The 20,413-nt window shown below is 40.3% G+C and overlaps 1 protein-coding gene across 14 annotated transcripts in view; it reads right to left on the reverse strand.

Moving 5' to 3' along the window:
* SH3GL3 (SH3 domain containing GRB2 like 3, endophilin A3) overlaps nucleotides 1-20,413 on the reverse strand; it is a 166,865-nt gene that overhangs the window by 17,542 nt on the left and 128,910 nt on the right. For 13 of the 14 annotated variants that reach the window (XR_012415264.1, XR_012415263.1, XR_010588216.1 and 10 more), the window contains 2 exons: nucleotides 14,057-14,160; nucleotides 12,374-12,483 (listed from right to left, as the gene is read on the reverse strand). The exons of the other annotated variant lie outside the window; for it this stretch is intronic. Coding sequence is in view for 10 of the 13 variants with exons in the window: in XM_065548301.1 (XP_065404373.1) it covers nucleotides 12,374-12,483; nucleotides 14,057-14,160 (214 nt within the window). In the remaining 3 variants the exon portion in view is untranslated. The remainder of the gene's footprint in view (nucleotides 1-12,373; nucleotides 12,484-14,056; nucleotides 14,161-20,413) is intronic. 14 annotated transcript variants of the gene reach the window in all.

Genomic DNA, 20,413 nt, shown 5'->3' on the forward strand with positions numbered 1-20,413 from the left:
GTAAAACAAAAACAAAAACTTAGGAATATACCTAACCAAAAAGGTAAAAGACCTCTACAAGGAAAACTACAAAACACTGCTGAAAGAAATCATAGATGTCACAAACAAATGGAAACACACCCCATGCTCATGGATGGGCAGAATCAATATTGTGAAGATAACCTTACTGCCAAAAGCAGTCTACAAATTCACTGCAATTCCCATCATCAAAATACTGTCATCATTCTTCACAGAACTAGAAAAAACAATCCTAAAATTCATGTGAAATCAAAAAAGAGCCCGCATAGCCAAAGCAAGATTAACCAAAAAGAATAAATCTGGAGGCATCACATTACCTGATTTCAAACTACCCTATAAGACCACAGTCACCAAAACAACATGGTACTGTTATAAAAATAGGCACATAGATCAGTGGAACAGAATAGAGTACCCAGAAATAAACCCAAATACTTACAGCCAACTGATCTTCGACAACGCAAACAAATGCGTAAAGTGGGGAAAGGACACCCTATTCAACAAATGGTGCTGGAATAATTGGCAAGCTATGTGTAGGAGAATGAAACTGGATTCTCATCTCTCACCTTATACAAAAATCAACTCAACATGGATCAAGGACTTAAATCTAAGACCTGAAACTATAAAAATTCTAGAAGATAACATCAGAAAAATCCTTCTAGACACTGACTTAGGCAAAGGCTTCATGACCAAGAACCCAAAAGCAAATGCAACAAAAACAAAGATAAATAGCCGGGACTTAATTAAACTAAAGAGCTTCTGCAGAGCAAAAGGAACAGTAAGAGTGTACAGACAACCCACGGAGTGGGAGAAAATCTTCACGATCTATACATCTGACAAAGGACTAATATCCAGAATCTACAAGACCTGAATAGACAATTCTCAAAAGAAGATATACAAATGGCCAACAAACATGAAAAAAATGCTCAACATCACTAATGATCAGGGAAATGCAAATCAAAACCGCAATGCGATACCAACTTACTCCTGCAAGAATGGCAATAATTAAAAAATCAAAAAATAATAGATGTTGGCGTGGATGGATGAAAAGGGAACATTTCTACACTGCTGGTGAGAATGTAAACTAGTACAACCACTATGGAAAACTGTGTGGAGATTCCTTAAAGAACCAAAGGTAGAACTACCATTTGATCCAGCAATCCCACTACTGGGTATCTACCCAGAGAAAAAGAAGTCATTATACAAAAAAGATAGTCGCACACGTATGTTTATAGCAGCGAAATTCGCAACTGCAAAAATATGGAACCAGCCCAAATGCCCATCAATGAGTGGATAAAAAAACTGTGGGGGGGGGGGGCGGTGTGTGTGTGTGTCATATATTTGCAGCAACCTGGGTGGAATTGGAGACTATTATTCTAAGTGAAGAAACTCAGGAATGGAAAAACAAACATCATGTGTTCTCACCCATAAGCGGGAGCTAAGCTATGAGGATGCAAAGGCATACGAGTGATACAATGGACTTTGGGGACTTGAGAGAAAGGGTGGGAGGGGGTAAGGGATGAAAGACTACAAATTGGGTTCAGTGTATACTGCTCGGCTGATGGGTGCACTGAAATCTCACAAATTACCACTAAAGAGCTTACTCATGTAACCAAATACCACCTGTTCCTCAAAAACCTATGGAAAAAAATTAAAATATCAAAAAAATAAAGAAAGGAAAGGGGGAGTGCTTCACATGGAAAGTTGAATCTCTCCCCCAACTACAGAAATATACAGGGTGAAAAAATAAGTAAATAAGAAGAGATAGAAAATTGTTATGGCACCAATGAATTCTACCTTGAAAATATATCTGCTTCATTAAAATCTTAAAAAACAAACAACAAAAAATAGTCTTCAGAGAATTGTAGCTGAGTATCCTCTTGATACATTTTTTATAAAATCAATTTTATTAACCTTCACTGAAACATTACATCAAAAAATGTAAACTGAAAACTAGTACCACATGCTATAAAGAGACTGTAACCATGAAAATAATTATGGAATAATATAATGGAAAATAGACAATTTTATTATATCCAAAAGGTACATTCTCTAGTCTGTAAATGACTTTTAACCGGAGGCCTCTCCTCTCTGTTAAAATTGAGCATTAAAAATACTCCAGCACAAAACTGTAGCTTATCTTCTTGAAATTGGAATGAATAAAAGAGAATTGAAAACAAGAATATTTTCTCATCATGTGATTTAAGATTGTTTGCCTGTATCCATTCAGCACCTAAAGCCATCTTGGGGAAGAGCAAAGATGCAACCAGTGAGATAAGTGGCATTGAATGTCTTAAGGGAAATTTCCATTAATATGGCACGATGAAGTACAAGACTGCAGCCTTCCTTTCATGTATCAAATCCCTATCACTTATAAAATAGGACTTTTTAAGGTTGCAAATAATGTTGGAAAATGAGACTAAATACTGCTGGTAGACCAGAAATTATGAGGAACACAAGAATGTCTGGAAGACGGAAAACAGCAGATGGAGGAAATGAGGCTCAACATGGCTCCCAAAGCGGAATGCCATGACAGTGAAGTCTAAGGGCGCCCAAAGCTCAGTGTTAGTGGATCCTAAAAACTGGCTGGCTTTCTGAGAAAAGAGCAGCCAGGTGAGTCCATTCATCCTGGGTTTGTACCAGTGCCGGGAGCCCTGGCAACTGCCTTCAGGAAGGGGTACTGACTGAGTGTGGGCACCTGAAACAGAAAGTCAGGGCAGCACTGAAAACCAGAAACCAGTCCACTGCACTCAACAGAACATCCCTTATTCCCCCTTAACCACAGGAGGCAACCTCATAAGCACTCTCAAATAAAAAATTGTGCACAGAGCCAAGAATCATCAACGTATGAGAAACAACTTCATAAAGTAGACCCTAGATCCCAGCAAATACTCAAGGAGATAAGAATTAAGAGGAGATTTTTTAAAAAGTATAATTAAGGGCCAGGTGTGGTGGCTCACGCCTATAATCCCAGCACTTTGGGAGGCCGAGGTGGGTGGATCACGACGTCAGGAGTTCACGACCAGCCTGGTCAACATAGTGAAACCCCGTCTCTACTAAAAATACAAAAATTAGCCAGGTGTGGTGATGGGCACCTGTAATCCCAGTTACTCAGGAGGCTGAGGCAGGAGAATCACTTGAACCTGGGAGGTGGAGGTTGCAGTGAGCCAAGATCGCACCATTGCACTCCAGCCTGGGTGACAAGAGCGAAACTCCATTTCAAATAATAATAATAAGAAGAAGAAGTATAATTAATATTCTCATAAGAATATGAAGGGTCTAGTTACTTGTAAAATTTTTTAAAAATGTAAATTTGAACACTTATCATGGTAGGCAGAGCAATAGCCTCCCCCAGAGATGTCTGCTTCCTAATCCTCAGAACCTGTGGATATGTTACCTTACACAGCGAAAGGGAATATGAAGATGTGATAAAGTTACAGATTTTGAGATGGGGAGGTTACCTGGGTTTATGTGGGTAGGTTCAGTATAATCACAACAGTCCTTATAAGCGGGAAGCAGGAGAATCCGAGTTAGAGAAGGAGATCTGACAATGGAGGCAGGGAGATCTGAAGATGTCATGGCACCAGCTGGGAAGCTGGATCAAGGGGCAATGAGGCAAGGAATGCAGGCAGCCTCTAGAAGTCAGGAGAGGCAAGAAAATGGATTTCACCCTGTCTGGAATGCGAACACCTTGATTTTGGGATTTCTGATCTCCAGAACTGTAAAATAGATCATACATTGTGTTATTTTAGACCACACAGTTTGTGGTATTTCATGGCAGCATCAATAGAGAACAATACAATTGGAGTAAGAAATTCAATAGATATGCTAAATAAATAAATGGATCAAGGAATAAAGTAAGAAGGTGAAATGTCCTCAGAGGGCAGAATAGAAAGACAGAAGTACAGAGAGCAAGGAGGAAAAGACGAGGCAAAGGAAGGACCAAAAGTTTCAACCTCTAGTAGTTGCTTACAAGGGCAAAAAGAAAGGGAATAGAGAAGGATATTTAAGGCATTAAAAAAGAAAGAAAGAAAGAAAGAAAACAACAAAAATAAACCCCGCCTATAATCCTAGCACTTTAGAGGTCGAGGTGGAAGGAATTTTGAGCCCAGGAGTTGGAGACCAGCCTGAGCAACATGACAAAACCCCGTATCTTAAAAAAACAAGCAAACAAACAAAAAAACCACACACGCTTTCCATGTTTTAAAAAATGCAAGTAATCAGACTAAAAGGGTCAGTGCAAATGAGGAATAGGGAAGGGAATGTAGCCCACTTCCCATACTTCTGGATACAATTGCCAGGAGAAATAGACAAATCCATAACTATAATCAGAGATTTTAATACCTTCTGCCACAAAATTAATAGGAAAACATAGACTAAAAAATCAGTTAAGAATATGGAAGACTTGAAGAACGCTATTAAATAATTTCACCTAATTGACATTTATAAAACACCCTACCCAGCAAGAAGAGAACACACATTCTTCTCCAGTGTACACAGATTATTTACCAAGATGGATCATATTCTGGCCCATCAAGCAAGTCTCAAAAAATTTTAAAGGGTATGATTCATACAAAGTATGTTATTTGATTTAAAAAAAATGGAATCAGGCCGGGCGCGGTGGCTCAAGCCTGTAATCCCAGCACTTTGGGAGGCCGAGACGGGTGGATCACGAGGTCAGGAGATCGAGACCATCCTGGCTAACACGGTGAAACCCCATCTCTACTAAAAAATACAAAACACTAGCTGGGCGAGGTGGCGGGTACCTGTAGTCCCAGCTACTCAGGAGGCTGAGGCAGGAGAATGGCGTAAACCCAGGAGGCGGAGCTTGCAGTGAGCTGAGATCCGGCCACTGCACTCCAGCCTGGGCGACAGAGCGAGACTCCGTCTCAAAATAAATAAATAAATAAATAAAAATAAATTTAAAAATGGAATCAAATAGAAATCTAAAACCGAAAGAGATCTGAAAAATATCCACATATGTGGAAATGATATATAACACATTTCAAAAGAAACCAAGAGTTAAAGAGGTTATCAAAAGTAAAATTAGAAACAATTGTAAAAACGATGAAAGGGAAAACTCAGCATATCAGAGTGCATGAGATACTGCTCAAGTGGTACTTAAGGGGAAATTGAGAGCACTTAACATATCGGAAAACGCAAAAGGACTCAATGACAACAGAGAAAAATCAATGAGACAGAGAGCTGGCTCTTTAAGAAGATTAATAAAACTGATAAATCTATAGCTAAAATGATTAAGAAAAGAAAAAGACAAAAATTACCAATTTCAAAAATGATTGAGAGAAGTAAATCACTACAAATTCTATATATCTTAAAAGGATAATAACGGAATATTATGAACAACTTTATGCAATAAATTTGACAACTTAGATGAAAGGGATAAATTCCTTGAAACACACAAACTTCTAAAGTTCACTCAGGAAGAAACAGATAACCTCAATTGCCTTCTATCTATAAAGATGTTGAATTTATAGTTTAAAGCCTTCATGCAGAAAAAAACAAATAAACAAAAAAAGGAGTAACTTTACAGAGGAAAGCTGACAAACATTGCCTCAGCCAGCTGACCCAGATCAGTATCAGCAGTGATTAATCTTGTTGATAGCGCATATTTTTTTGTTTAACGTTTAGGTTCAGGTGTACATGCACAGGTTTTTTACATGAGTAAACTGTGTGTCATGGGGATTTGGTGTACAGATTATTTCGACACTCAGGTGATCAGCATATTTTTCAATTCTCACCCATTCCCACCTTCCACCCTCAAGCAGTCCCCACTGGCTATTACTCCCTTCTTTGTGTCCATGTGTACTCAATGTTTAGCTCCCACTTACAAGTGAGAACATGCAGTATTTGGTTTTCTGTTCCTGAGTTAGTTCACTTAGGATCACGGTCTCCAGTTCCATCCATGTTGCTGCAAAGGACATGATCTCATTCTTTTTTACGGCTGTGTAGTGTCCCATGGTGTATATGTACGTCTTCTTTATCCAGTCTACCACTGATGGGCATTTAGTTTGATTCCACGCCTTTGCTATTGTGAATAGTGCTGTGTGCTGTGATGAACATACACGTGTATCTGTCTTTATGGTAGAATGATTTATATTCCTTGGGGTATATACGCAGTAAGGGGAACGCCGGGTCAAATGATAGTTCTGCTTTAAGTTGTGCGAGAAATTGCCAAACTTCTTTCCACAGTGGCTGAAGTAATCTACATTCCCACCAGCAGTGTATAAGCTGTCTCGTTTCTCTGCAGCCTTGCCAGCATCTATCATTTTTTGACTTTTTAATACCAGCCATTCTGACTAGTGTGAGATGGTAGGTGATGGGAAGAGAATGGCACTTTACCTCTGTGATCTTCTTCCCAGAAACCCACAACTCCAGTCTAACCATGTAAAGACATCAGACAAATCTCAATTGGGGGACATTCTACAAAATATGTAAACAGTACTCCCCAAAACTGTCAAGTTCATTAAAGACAAAGAGAGTCTTAGAAGCTGCCACAGCAAGAGGGGCCAAAGGAGATGTGATGACCAAATGCAATGTGCTATTCTGGATAGGATCCTAGAACAGAAAAAGCACAGTAGGTAAAAATTAAGGAAACGTGAATGAAGTATGGACTTTAGTTAATATAAATATATGTTCATTATTTATAGTAAATGTACCATACTAACAAAATGTTAACATAGAAGAATGGAGGAGTATATGGGAATGCCCTGTGCTATCGTCACAACTTTTCTGTAAGTCTAAAACTATTCTAAAATTTAAAATTAATTTTAAAAAACTTTCCCACAAAGAGTTTATCCTAGGGAAGAAAGGTTGATTTAACTAATAATGTAATTCACCATATTAACAAACTAAAAAAAAAAACAAATGATCATCTCAACAGATACCAAAAAAAGGCATCTGACAAAATTCAAAGACTGTTTCGCATTAAAACTCTCTTCAAACTATTTATGACTAGAAGGGAATTCCCTCAATCTGATTTTTAAAATCTATGAAGGCCAGGCCTAGTGGCTCACGCCTGTAATTCCAACACTTTGGAAGGCCAAGGCAGGCGGATAGTCGGAACCCAGAAGTTCATGAGCAGCTTAGGCAACAGGGAGAATCCTCATCTTTACGAAAGATACAAAAATTAGCCAGGCTTGGTGGTGTGTGCCTGTAGTTCCAGCTACACAGGAGGCTAATGTGGGAGGATCTTTTGAGCCAGGCAGGTTGAGGTTGCAAATAAGCCACGACTGTGCCACTGCACTCCAGCCTGGGCAACGAGGCAAGACGCCGTCTCAAAAAAAAAAAAAAAAAAAAAAAAATTATATGAAAACTCTACAGCTAAAATCATCCTTAATTATGAAGTATTGAATGCTTCTCCCTTAAAATCAGAGACAAAGCGAGGATGTCCACTCTAACCCTTTGTACTCGGCATGTTCTAGCAAGTGAAAAAAGGCAAGAAAAACAAAGGTATGCAGATATCAAGTAAAACTGTCTTCATTTACAGAGGACATGAACATCTATGTAGAAAAACTATGGAATCTATTAAAAAACTACTAGACCTAAGATGTAAATTTAGCACCATGGCAGGATACAAGATCACTATACAAAAATCAATGGAATATTATGAACGCTAGAAACAAAAATTCAGAAATGGAAATTTTATTAAAATGCTGTTTACAATTGCATAAAGATATAAAATACTTAGAGATTGATGCAAAAATTTAAAAGACCTGTATATATTCTAAAAATAGTGAAACATTGCTGAGAGAAATTCAAGAAGACCTAAATAAATGGGAAATAAAATAGATTGTGTTCAAGACTGGAACACTCAATATTGTTTTTTGGTTTTTGTTTTTGTTTTTTTGAGACAGAGTCTCGCTCTGTCATCCAGGCTAGAGTGTGGTGGTGCAATCTTGGCTCACCGCAAGCTCCGCCTCCCAGGTTCACCCAATTTTCCTGCCTCAGCCTCCAGAGTAGCTGGGACTACAGGCGCCTGCCACCATGCCTGGCTAATTTTTTGTATTTTTAGTAGAGACGGGGTTTCACCATGTTAGCCACGATGGTCTCGATCTCCTGATTTTGTGATCCGCCCGCCTCAGCCTCCCAAAGTGCTGGGATTACAGGCGTGAGCCACCGCGCCCAGCCTGGAACACTCAATATTGTTAAGCTATCAATACCTCTTAAATTGATTTACGGATTCACCCAATCCAAATAAAAATCTGAGCAGGATTTTTTTGAAACATTGAAAATTTGATCTCTAAAACTCACATGAAAATGCAAAGTAACTAGAATAGTCAAACGATTTTTAAAATGAAGACCAAAGTTAGAGGACTAACAGAACCTGACCTCAAAACTTACAAAGCTACAGTCATCAAGACAACAACAATTGTATAAGAATAGAAATGCAATGATAGTATACTATGTGATACTGCTGTGAATATTATTTCTGTGCTCACGACATTGTAAACAAGTGTTAGAGGATAGAAAAATGGAAGTTTTGGATGAGGCCCCAGAACTGTTTTTGTTTGTTTGTTTCTTTGTTTTAACTGATGTGCAGAAGACAACTTATGCAGGATTTGGAAACAAACGAAAAGAGAAGAGATGAGGGAAGCCAATTTTGTAACTTTCAATCCCAGCCTACATCTATGGCATTAACAGGTCAGAAGATGGACATTAAAAAGGATTTTTAGAAAAATGTTTGGAGAGAGTGTGGAGGAGGCAGGATGTGTTGTGACCTTTTCATTTCACACCAAATCAAGAGAGAAGGACTTTTAAAAGATTCTTCAGGGAGCTTAAAATACATTCTCTGGGGACTTAAGAACAGAAGGGGTAGATGGGGAAAGAGAAAAAGCCAAAGACAACCTCTTCCCTGACACCAGTGTTCCCACTGCAACAGGCCAGAGCTTGGGGAGGAGTGAAAGCCAAACTTTAAATCAAGATGAAAGCTTTGACTGTGACATGGGTCTTAGCATTTTGACTACTGCACGAGCCTGCACTTACACACTCAAGTGACTGGAGAACTTATGTGAACCAAGAGTGGTCAGAGAAGCCATGGAGACTGCTCACATTTTCATCCAGAAGCAGGCAATTCAAAATAAGAGCAGGGAAAAAGGGGAGGAGGGCATTTTAAGAGTCCCACATGATGGAAGTGATGGTTATACAATGAATATTTATTTAACAATAACAGTGATTATAAGTAAATTGGAAGGGTGAAAGGAGGGAGAAGTCTATGGAAGACCAAGGGTTACAAAGCTAAGCCTTTATCTTCCATATCAGGAAATCAATACATTTATCCAAAACTGAAAAATCAAGAAATTGTAAAAAACAAGCATCATGAAGTTAAGTACCAAATAAATATGTAAAAGAGTTGAAAGTGTTTCCTCTGAGAGCAGAAAATAAGCACTGGGAAAGGAGTTGAAGGGGAAACTACCATTTCTCACGGAAAAGCTTGCACCATGTTTTTTTAAAAAATGTATACACATATATTCTGATAATTTATAGTTTTACTAATGAGAAAATTAATGGGGCCTGCCCATGTTTTCACACAGAGGTAGAGGTAACTACATTTGCATTTGTAAAACCACATACGCATATTACCATTTTCTTTTTAAACTACATATACATATTACTCTGATAATTTTTGTTTTTAAATGGAAAAAAAAAACAAAAACCTTTAAGGATAGCAATAGGGATGGAAGAAAATTCACACTGTGCAGCTTATATGAGCAATGTGTGTTTGAAAGGGCAATTGGACACCCCTAGGCAAAATAAATGAATCTCAACTTAAGTCTCACATTTATACAAAAATTAACACAAACTGGATCACAGACTTAAGAAAAAACATAGGAGAGGCCGGGCATGGTAGCTCAACAACTGTAATCCCAGCACTTTGGGAGGCTGAGGCAGCTAGATCATTTGAGGTCAGGAGTTCGAGACCAGCCCAGCCAACATAGCAAAACCCCATCTCTACTAAAAATACAAAAATTAGCTGGGCATTGTGGTGTGCGCCTGTAGTCCCAGCTACTCGCGAGGCTGAGGCAGGAGAATCGCTTGAACCTGGGAGGCAGAGGTTGCAGTGAGCTGAGATTGCACCACTCTACTCCAGCCTGGGCTACAGAGTGAGACACCGTCTCAAAAAAAAAAAGGAAAGAAAATAGAAGAAAATCTTTAGTATTTAGGGTTAGGCAAAGAATTCCTAGACTTCACACAATCTATAAAAGTAAAAATGAATACACTGGACTTCATAAGAATTAAAAATTTTGATCTGTGAAAGACCCTGTTAAAAGGATAAAAAGATAAGCTACAGAGAGAATATATTTGCAGATCACATATATAGAAAGAACTTGTATTTAGAATAAATCAAGCATTCTCAAGACTCAACAGTCAAAATGTAAACAATCCAATTAGAAAATGGACAAAAGACATGAAGAAACATTTCACCAAAGAGGATACACAGATGGCAAATAAACACATGAAAAGATATTCAACATTATTAATCACTAAGGAAATGCAAATTAAACCCACAATAAGATTCACTACACACCTATCAAAGTGGCTAAAATAAAAAATAGTGACAACACCAAATGCTGGCAGAGATGTGGAGAAACTGGATCACTAATGCATTGCTGGTGGGGATGTGAAACAGTAGCACAACTCTGAAAGATAGTTTGGGAATTTCTTTTCATTTACAAAAAGAAATCCTCATGATAAAGATCTAAATATTAAGAAAAGATTATTCAAAGTAGTAGAAAACTATAGAAAAGTAACTCCAGGGATAAGAAGACTTTTCACAACAGGGCACAAAATGTAATCATGACAGGGCACAAAATGTAAAAGTCGTAAGCAAAACACAGATACATTTGACTACATCAAAATAAAAGCTTCTGTATACTGGAAGAAAAACTAAACAAAGCAAACAACGGCAAAAGCAACAAAGAGACAAGGCACTCCATAAGCAAAGTTTAAAGATAAATGACAAATTGGGAAAAAAATTATTAATATTCCCATATGGAAAGAACTCCTATAAAACAACAAGATAAAGCAAACTACCCCCAAAAAACACAAATAAATGACATAAACAGACAATTCAGACACAAGGAAATACAAATTAAAATACAGAAAAGAAAGTTCACCCTCACTAATAATCATGGCAATGCAAATTAAGACGGGATACCATTTTTTTCTCATGAGTGCTTGGCAGAAATGGAAGTCTACTGGCATGGGTGTGGAGAAGCAGGTGTTCATGCTTTCATAGTAGCATAGCCAGCACAGTGGATAACTGGAAAAAACCTTAATGTCCACTAATAGGGAAATGGTATAATAGAAAACTATGAAGCTGTTAAAACAGTGGGATAGATCTATATGCATGATATGGAAATAACTCCAAGAAACAGTGATACATTTTAAAAAGAAAACTGCCGAACAATATGCCTAGTATAATCTCGCATTTAAAAAACAGCAACAAGGCTGGGTACAGTGGCTCATGCCTGTAATCCCAGCACTTCAGAAGGCTGAGGCGGAAGGATTGCTTGAGCCCAGGAGTTGCAGACCAGCCTGGGCAACAAAGTGAGACCTTGTCTCTACAAAAAAGAAAAAAATTAGCCTGGCAGGGTCACATATGCCTGTAGCTCCAGCTACATGGGAGGCTGAGGCAGGAGCATTACCTGAGCCCAGGAGGTCAAGGCTGCACTGAGCCATGTTCATGCCATTGCACTACAGCCTGGAGACCTTGTCTCAAAAAAGAAAAAAAGAAAAAACAGAAAAAAATCCAAAACGCTGTATTTATGTGCATATCTATGTACATCAATAGATATGACAATAGTTATACCAAATTTTTAACAGTGGCTACATCTAGGAAGTGAACTGGGATAGTGTGGGTAATCACAAGAGACTATAGAATGACTTACACCATTAAATCTTTTTTCTGTGTGACTATTTTACCAATTTTTTTGTTTGATTATTTTACTAAAAGACACATTTGCGTCACTTGTTTAATAAAAAATAATGATGCAGCACTTAAGATAGTATCTAGCATATAACAGTTGCTCAAAAATGCTAATTTCAACTTAAAAATAAATTAAGAAAATATTTTCAAAGAGTTAAAAAAATAAAGGATGATGTAGCAATAATGGTTCTATGGCCAAGGTTCTAAATGCCACATTATATAAGTGATAGAATTCTTCCCCAGGGAACAGAAAAAAAGGGGCACTTTTAGGGGAAAAGGGAACTTACCAAACAACCAAAGAAAGATATCCAGGGTCTGTGTGTATTCACTGACCCAGAAACAAGCGTAAGTGTGTGTTTCTAGAAGTGCTTTACTAAAGGCACACTTAGCATATTAGAATGGTAAACTTACCTGTCGTCTTCACTACAGAGGTGGTGGAAACCCCATTGAGCTCACTAGCACTCCTTTTCACAGGCCTTGGCTTGTATTCTCGTCTGGGGACACTGGATGCAGCTGATATTCTGTAACACACATCATAAGATGAGCCAGACAATCTGATGTTGAAAGCTTTCCAAACACACATTCTCTCTGCCTTGTTGAGTATAGGAACTTAGGTTACAGCCAGTGGTCATGAAAGGGATGATTTTTACACACTGACTCTTGAGTAGCCGAAAGTGATGGAGGTGATATCACAAATGTAGCTTTTCAACTCTCTATTTGAGCTTGTGAGTGAAATTCATCTTGAAGAAGACTAATTGGGCCAGGCATGGTGGCTCATGCCTGTAATCCTAGCACTTTGGGAGGCCAAAGCAGGCAGATCACCTGAGGTCAGGAGTTCAAGAGCAGTCTGGCCAACATGGCGAAAGCCCATCTCTACTAAAAATACAAAAATTAGCCAGGCATGGTGGTGGGCGCCTGTAATCCCAGCTACTCGGGAGGCTTAGACAGGAGAATCTCTTGAACCCGGAAGGCAGAGGTTGCAGTAAGCGGAGGTTGCAGTGAGTTGAGATCGCACCACTGAACTCCAGCCTGAGCAACAGAGCACGACTTCATCTCAAAAACAAAGACTAATTTTCTTCATCAAGTCTCTGAGGCATCCAGCAAGTGCCTGGGACGCAGCCAGCATCCAGTGATGGGAGCTGCCTTCTCCCTCACTCTACTCTTATAGATTACAATAGAATTATGAAAATACACTCCTGTGAGTAATAGGTAAACTATCTGCCTGCAGAAGTGGATGTTTCAGGGACTTAACACATCTTTGTCTTCCCTGTGTAACTATGTCACTGATTTAAGTAAAAATCCCTCGAAATTTATGCATTACCATCCTGTGTAAAACAATTTTCTGTTATCAAATCTAGTTTAAAAACAGGGTATTTTTAACCCAATATTCTAATAAGTAGGGTTGCCATGCAAACAGGATATGATATTACTAATTTTCAGAAAAGTATAGACTACATCTATTATTAAAGTCACAAGGAACACAGAAACCTTTCTTTGATTGTTCAGAAAATATTTTTGACTCTTTCAATACCTGTCAATATTATGAACACAGCCTCAAATTTGTCAATATTTTGACTCTTTCAATACCAGTCAATAATATGAACATAGCCTGAAATTCGTATTGGTGAAGTGAAAACATTATCTTTTTTTAAAAAACAGATATTTACATATGTTCCATAGAGCATCTCACTTTTTTCCATAGCTCTGGATGTTTTCCAACTCTTTGTGAATGGAGAGCTAAACTCTCATCAAATCAGCAGTGAAGCCAGGGTAGTTCTGTAGGAGTTGATGTCCCAGGTGGGAGAGCAACTTTGGTTAGTTGCCCTAAACACAGGTCACCAAAAAAGGGATTTAATGAAAAGAAAAAGGAGAAAAGCTGCCAGGTCCCTTTTCCCAGTTCTACCCTATTGGCCAAAGCCAGTACTTATTATCTCAGTCCCATCCCACATCCAACCATGAAAGCCGGTGAAAGAAAATTCAGAACAGAATGAGGTGGGGGAAAGGGGAGATGGAGAGATGGAGAGATAGACACATGGATTTCAATAGATGTTACCTCCGCAGCCCTTGGCTTGTAAGAAACGTGGAGGCGCTTACCGCATCTGTAGCTTGCTCTGCAGCTCCTGCAGAATCTCTGTGGACTGTTTGTGATAGTCTAATGCTGCCTCTATGAACACGGCCAACTGGCTGACTTGTTCTACCTGCAGCAGAAGTGGAAAATTACTCCATGGAGGCCAGAACCTATGTAATGTCCAGAAAGAGAGGAGACCAGCAACAAAGACCCAGCTTTGCAGGGAAGGCCAGCGTCTGCCTCGGCTCTGGTCCATTTCATTTAATTTCATCTAGGAGCTCTGTATAATAATCATATAGGTCATGGTATGGAGCTATAAATGCTGGAAAAACATGTTCAAAATTATTTGTGATTATGAATTTGATTTAACTCAATAAAATGCCTGTTTTTCCAATTAGATGATGATTTTTCTCAGGAGATTTTCTATGCTATAAAGCTCATGGATCTGAAAACAGAGAGATAAAGCTCTTCCAGTTATAAATGAAGCCAACATTTAGCAAAGGAACTGCCTACTTAGTCAAGTGTCTCTACACGCACTTTCTAGCTAAGCCAAATCAAGACATTAAGTAAATTAAACAGTTAAGAACTGTAAATGAAACACATAAGAAAGGGGGCTGGGAGCAATATGTGAATGGGGGCGATTTCCCTGTCCCCTATACGCTTTTTGTTGCTATCCACTCAATATATTTTCCCTGAAACATAGAGCTAAAGGGAATGAACTATAAAGACACTGGCATCTCTGTTTCCCACAAATCAAGACATTCATGAAATTAATGACTAACTTACAATGAATTTTTTAAAGCTGTGTCTTATAATAAAAACCTGGATGATATGGGGCTGTATAATTTGAGGAAGAGCAATCTGAGGAGGGCCTGAGAGCTTTCCTGCTCCCCCACGTGTCTGAGGGGCTGCTACAGGAAAGAGATTAAGCTTATTTCTGGAAGCCCCAGAGGCAAGCCCCAGAGGGTTGAGGTGATGGGCCTCCCCCAGCAAGAATCCAATCAACTATAGAGCTGGACAAAGACACAAATCAAAATCAATCCTACACTTCGCAGGTTTCCCCAAAGCCTATGCATCATTTCCATACTTCATTTTCTACTCAGCTTTAGGGCAAAGTCTGCCTGCTGATTCATTCACACAATCTCACCCTGCCTAACCAATCATGGACTTGGCAGCCTTCAAAGATCCAAGCTACTTTCATTTGTAGTTGCAAATCATTCTTTAGTTGCCTGTACTTAAATTTTTCATACCCACTTATACTATTTTAAACACGGGCTCAATATGCATGTAAGGTATACATGGAACTCCATGTGTGCCAAGCTGCGATCAGCATCCGAACAATGAAATCCTGTCGAGTTTCATTTACTTTACCATGCTCTGTGGCTGGAAAAGCAACAAGCCTAGCCTTAAATTTCCAAAAACCCAATAAACAAAACAAAGACAGCCTGGCCCCTACCAAATCCTAAGGATTTCTTAAATTTCACGTCTTTGGCTTTTACACATACTTTTAAATAAGTCCAGGGCCATGGCCTAGCACAGAGTAGAATTTATTATAGAAACAATTTTTCTTCCTTACAGTGCTAGAGTGGTGTGCTTGGTAAAATCTATGCCATGCCTCTCTGCCTTTAGTAAAATTTATTTGTCCTGTCTTATTACCCACTTTATAAAATGCTTGTATTTTATAATTTTTAAAGAAATCGTGAAAGATAACTAAATGAGTATTTCTTGAAACATATTTGAGGTTGGGGAATGGGAAGGGGGCAAAGGGATTACGAGCTATCCTCTCTGTCGTGGCTAAAACACAAGGTGATGTAATCTAGAGATGCATTTGTAACTGCTCATTGGGTGGCTGACTCTGGGAAGGAAATGAATCCTGAAAGCCCTTAAACCTTGGGAAATAATGGCAGCACTGCCCAATGCCTGCACCTAGTAGGTGCTCAGTACAAGTCTTGAAGGGGTGGCTACTAGGCTGTAAGTCTCTTGTTGACTGTGAAGACCAGGTGTGCTACGAGTAGATTATTTTCCTCCTTGAAAAAAATGGAAGCTTCCAGCTGTCCCCCAGATCATGAGCATTGAGATGTGTGCTGGGGACCACGGGGACCAACACAGGTGGATAGAGCTTCCCAAACAACGATTAGAAATAAATACCTAGACAGGCAGAACCAAGATAAAGCAATAAACTCAGGCCTAGCAAGAGCCAAAACCTGACCAAAAGGTAAAACATTTCTTCCATTGTTGGAATTTTAGCAGTCCATCTGTGGAATCAGAGAAAGTCACCTGGGATGGGAAGAAAGGCTTAATTCTACTTCTAGGTTGAGACCTGGGCTGACACTTTGCTGGTGCCATCTATTCAGAGCAAAGTGTGACCTCACCCATAAAAATGTTCACATAATATATGCCGAGGAACTGGATTTCCAGAGAATCCACTCCCTTTTCTGAAAATGAAGCACTCTAGCTCCTACAGATGGGCTCACACTCAGCTGATGTTTGAAGTGAGAAACTCATAATGCAAGCAGACTTCCACGTAGGTTAAAGGTCAAGGAGGCACAGGCCTTGGTGGCTGACAAATGTGTGAAGTGAGGGCTGTGAAGCTACCTGGGAGATGCACAGAACCATAAAACCAGAGGGGGCCTGAGGTAGACAGAATCACGGAGCCTGAAAAGATGTCCAAATCTTAATTCCCCAAACCTGCAAATATGTTACTTCACATAGCAAAAGGGACTTTGCAGTTATGATTGAGTTAAGGATCTTAACATGAGGAGATTATTTTGGAACATCTGAATGGCTCAACGTAATCATGAGGTCCTTTAAGAGGGAGACAGGAGTGCCAAGGTCAGAGAAGATGTGCCAATGGAAGCAGAGGTCAGAATGAGGTATGTGAAGATGCTGTGCCACTGGCTGTGAAGAGGGAGGAAGCGAAGAATGAGCCAAGAAATGCAAGTGGCCTGTAGAAGCTGGAAAAGGCAAAGAAGCAGCTTCTTCCTCCAGAGCCTCCAGAACAAACGTGGCCCTACCCACACCTTTATTTTAGGACTCTAGGCTGGAAGACAATAAATGTGTGCTGCTTTAAGCTACAGTTTGTGGTCATTTGTTATGGCCCCAACAGGAAACTGATACAGAGCTATTTTAGCCCATCCTCAAACTACGCAAAAACCTAACAATGAGATTAGTGCTGCCCAGGGTCCCCCATTCATGGTGATGGGAGTTGTTGCCTGGAGACACATAGGAACCAAACTCAGGGGGTAATGGACCCATCGTGACTGGGCCTGGGGACTTCACTGTTGGCTTGGCTGTATCCCAGGGCTTCTCACTCTCTTCTGAGGGATAACCCCAAAACAGGAATTAACTCAATTTATCTCCCATGGTAGACTACACACAATGTACAATCCACAAGTGACACACATGTGTCCCCTGTGGATACATTTCACTCCAAACCTCTCTTTAGCTGGAAACTAATGGATAATTAGCAGCATGTATGGCCGTTGGGAGTACTTTAGTCCTGAGGATGGAAACAGAGAATAGATGTCCCCAACTACAGTGGACTAAGGATACTAGAAGTTTCTAGGAGTTGTGGAAACCTCAGGGACACTTGCATAAGATCTGAGCCATTAGCCTGGCCTTCAGGGCCAACTGCAAAGGGCTTAGGCTGTACCCAAAGGAAGAATGGCTCAAAGGACTGCATATTGTAACAAAGACTGTCTTAGGTCAACTCTGCAAGAGGACTATGGAAACTGGGGTGGCCAGAAGGAGCAGGGCTGGGAACTCTCCTCTGACCCTTTAGCAATCACTTACCAGGGGACTTGGTGAGCAGCCGGGTGAGTAAGCAGAGAGTAGCACACCCTGCAGCCCATGGCAAGGACAGAGAGAGAACTGTGATGTGAGCAGCTGATGCCTGTCCAGACACCTGGGGTCTGCAAGTGTGTTTGGCAAGCATGAATAAAGAAGTATACATCTTCAAAAGACGACAAGTCATTCTCTTTAACAACTGAAAAGGCACATTTCCCATACAGGTCATCTTCAATTTACAGTGTAATAATACCAGTAATTTCTTGCTCTATCATATCAAAGACCTCCACTCTCTGTGGATTCCTCAGAGAAGCTATGGAAAATTTCTCATGAATTTTGCAGTCTGGTTATAAACTGATGCATTTTCCAATGGGGCAAAAGCCTTTATTCAGAGTTTCTGAGAAAAGTTTGAGTAAGGCAATTAAATTAATAACATGGATAATAATCCCTTACACTTTTATTCTCCACTGATATCCTTTTAAAGAATTTCTCAAATGCAGTTGTTAATTTGCCTGATACCAGTCAGGTGAAATGATTTTCCCAGAGGCTTAGCAGAAGCAAAACTGGAAACAGAATTCAGGTATCACACTCCTTGCTGGATATGCTTTCTATGAGTTCAGTACCTCCTAATGTATCTTATTCCACACATTACAGTCTCTGAAACATTAGTAATAACATAATAATGTGACAGAATTCTGTGGTCAAATAAGTTTGGTAAACTGCCAACTGTATTTTCTCTTAGGAATTAATCTTTCTTACTATCAAATAAAGACTCCGAAAAGTCTTGTGATAAAGAAATTCTGTTTAGTTTTATTTAACCCAGGGTTTCCCAAACGTGTTTGACCACAGAGACATTATTAATGCAAAACACACTAACATCCCATGGGATGGATTTTGGAAAATGCTACCCTAGACCAATGGAAAGACCCCAGGAATCTGGAATCTAGTAATTCCATGGGTCTAAACCCATGGATGGAGGGAGGGTCCTGTAGCTGGGGAATGTATACCAAGAGAGCCAGGACTGCAGGTGCCTTTACTCACTGGACTGAAATAAGCATCTTCTATGGAATAATCTCTGATTTCTGCTAATGTCAAAGACCTACATTTGCTAATGGTAAGTTGTGAGGAATAAACTTCTCTGCAAAGACAGAAAAGGTGATAGTGTGTTAACAAACCTATGGGTGATATACTGTTCCCAAGAAATGGCAATGAAGGCTGGTAACCAGTCTGCTGACTTTCCCACACTTTTCTCCAAGAGGAGGGCTGCCCTGGGTACCTCTCAGGACCCTGCCAGGCCCAACTTGGCCTGGTGAGAAATTAGTCATGGGACTGCCCCTCCTGGATCCCTGGAAAGTTGGAGAACCAAAACACCTCCTGGCTTGCATCATTGCCTATAGAATAATGATGCTGTTCAGCCTCAGGCAAAATGTGAAGAAATGCTCAATGTCTCCAATCCAGCTGCCACTCACAACACAACCAAAGGCTACATTGTGGGGCCAAAGGAGACTCTTCTTCATTCTCCCATTCCCAGTTCTGCCAAAAATAGATAAGAAAATAGATACAACTTCTGCTTAGGAATGTTAGAGTGAGCACATCATATCTCTCCACCTCCCCTTCCTTTGGTGATTTATCTAACTGGTGAGATTGCAGGAGTGGCACCCACTTGGCCCTAATAACCAGGGTATCTGGACACTGCAAGGAAAGGCAGTAGGGGTCTGGCTGTGGGCTCCGGATTTCTCAAGAAAGTGGGTTTGTGAAGTGGCCACAAGATCATGTGTCATTTGGCTTTGTGGTCTCTGCACCCGCTCTCCCTGCAGGGGCTCCAAGGTCTAGACTTCAGGCCAGGAATAGCTCACTGGACTTCTACTGTGGACCCAGGCCCAAGCTGCCCCTTCCAACATGGCTTTCTAGAGAGCCCTGCTCTCTGAGCAAGGGGCTGGCATGTGATCCTATGTGGCTCCCCCGGTTTGTTTCTCAGTTGGGAGAATGCAGAGGTGAGGACAGATGAAAGACCACACCCTGGAAATCCCTGCAAATGGCCTGTTGGCCAGAAAACCCTAGGAAGTATTACATCTGGAGACCCAGGAAAGACCAAGTCTGTTAACTCCAGTCAGGGTTCTCCTCACATCAGACAGAGCTTTGGCAAACAGTTTCTTTTGAGGCATTCCCCAGTGAAGCTTTTATTGTGTCTAAGGCAGGACGAAGAGACATGAGGGCTAGAGAAGGCACCAGCTCTTCCCCCAGGGTGAGATTTCGGTCTTTGAATGGTCAGTGCCAAACAGAGATGGGCAGGTAGCACCAGAGCACCAAGCACACCCATCTCAGAGGATTTCCCTTCATTCGCTTTTCTCTGCTTATTCACTTTCTCTTTGGAGTGAATGCTTCTAAGTCTTCTCACCAGGCCCTCCTCCTCCTCCTCCTCCTCCTCTCATGGATGAGGCTGGGGATGCTCCCTAGTTAGTAGGATGGGTTGCTCTGCCTCAGTCACTGGCTCTGCAGGGTTGCGGCCAGCAAGGCTCCCACTCACCCAGCTTCAGCGTCTCAGGCTGTGTCTAGGTCACCACCTAGGACAGGCTGGCTCTCCCCTAGAGCTGGCT

This window comes from Macaca fascicularis, chromosome 7, assembly GCF_037993035.2.
Source record: "Macaca fascicularis isolate 582-1 chromosome 7, T2T-MFA8v1.1".
Classification (NCBI taxonomy): domain Eukaryota; kingdom Metazoa; phylum Chordata; class Mammalia; order Primates; family Cercopithecidae; genus Macaca; species Macaca fascicularis.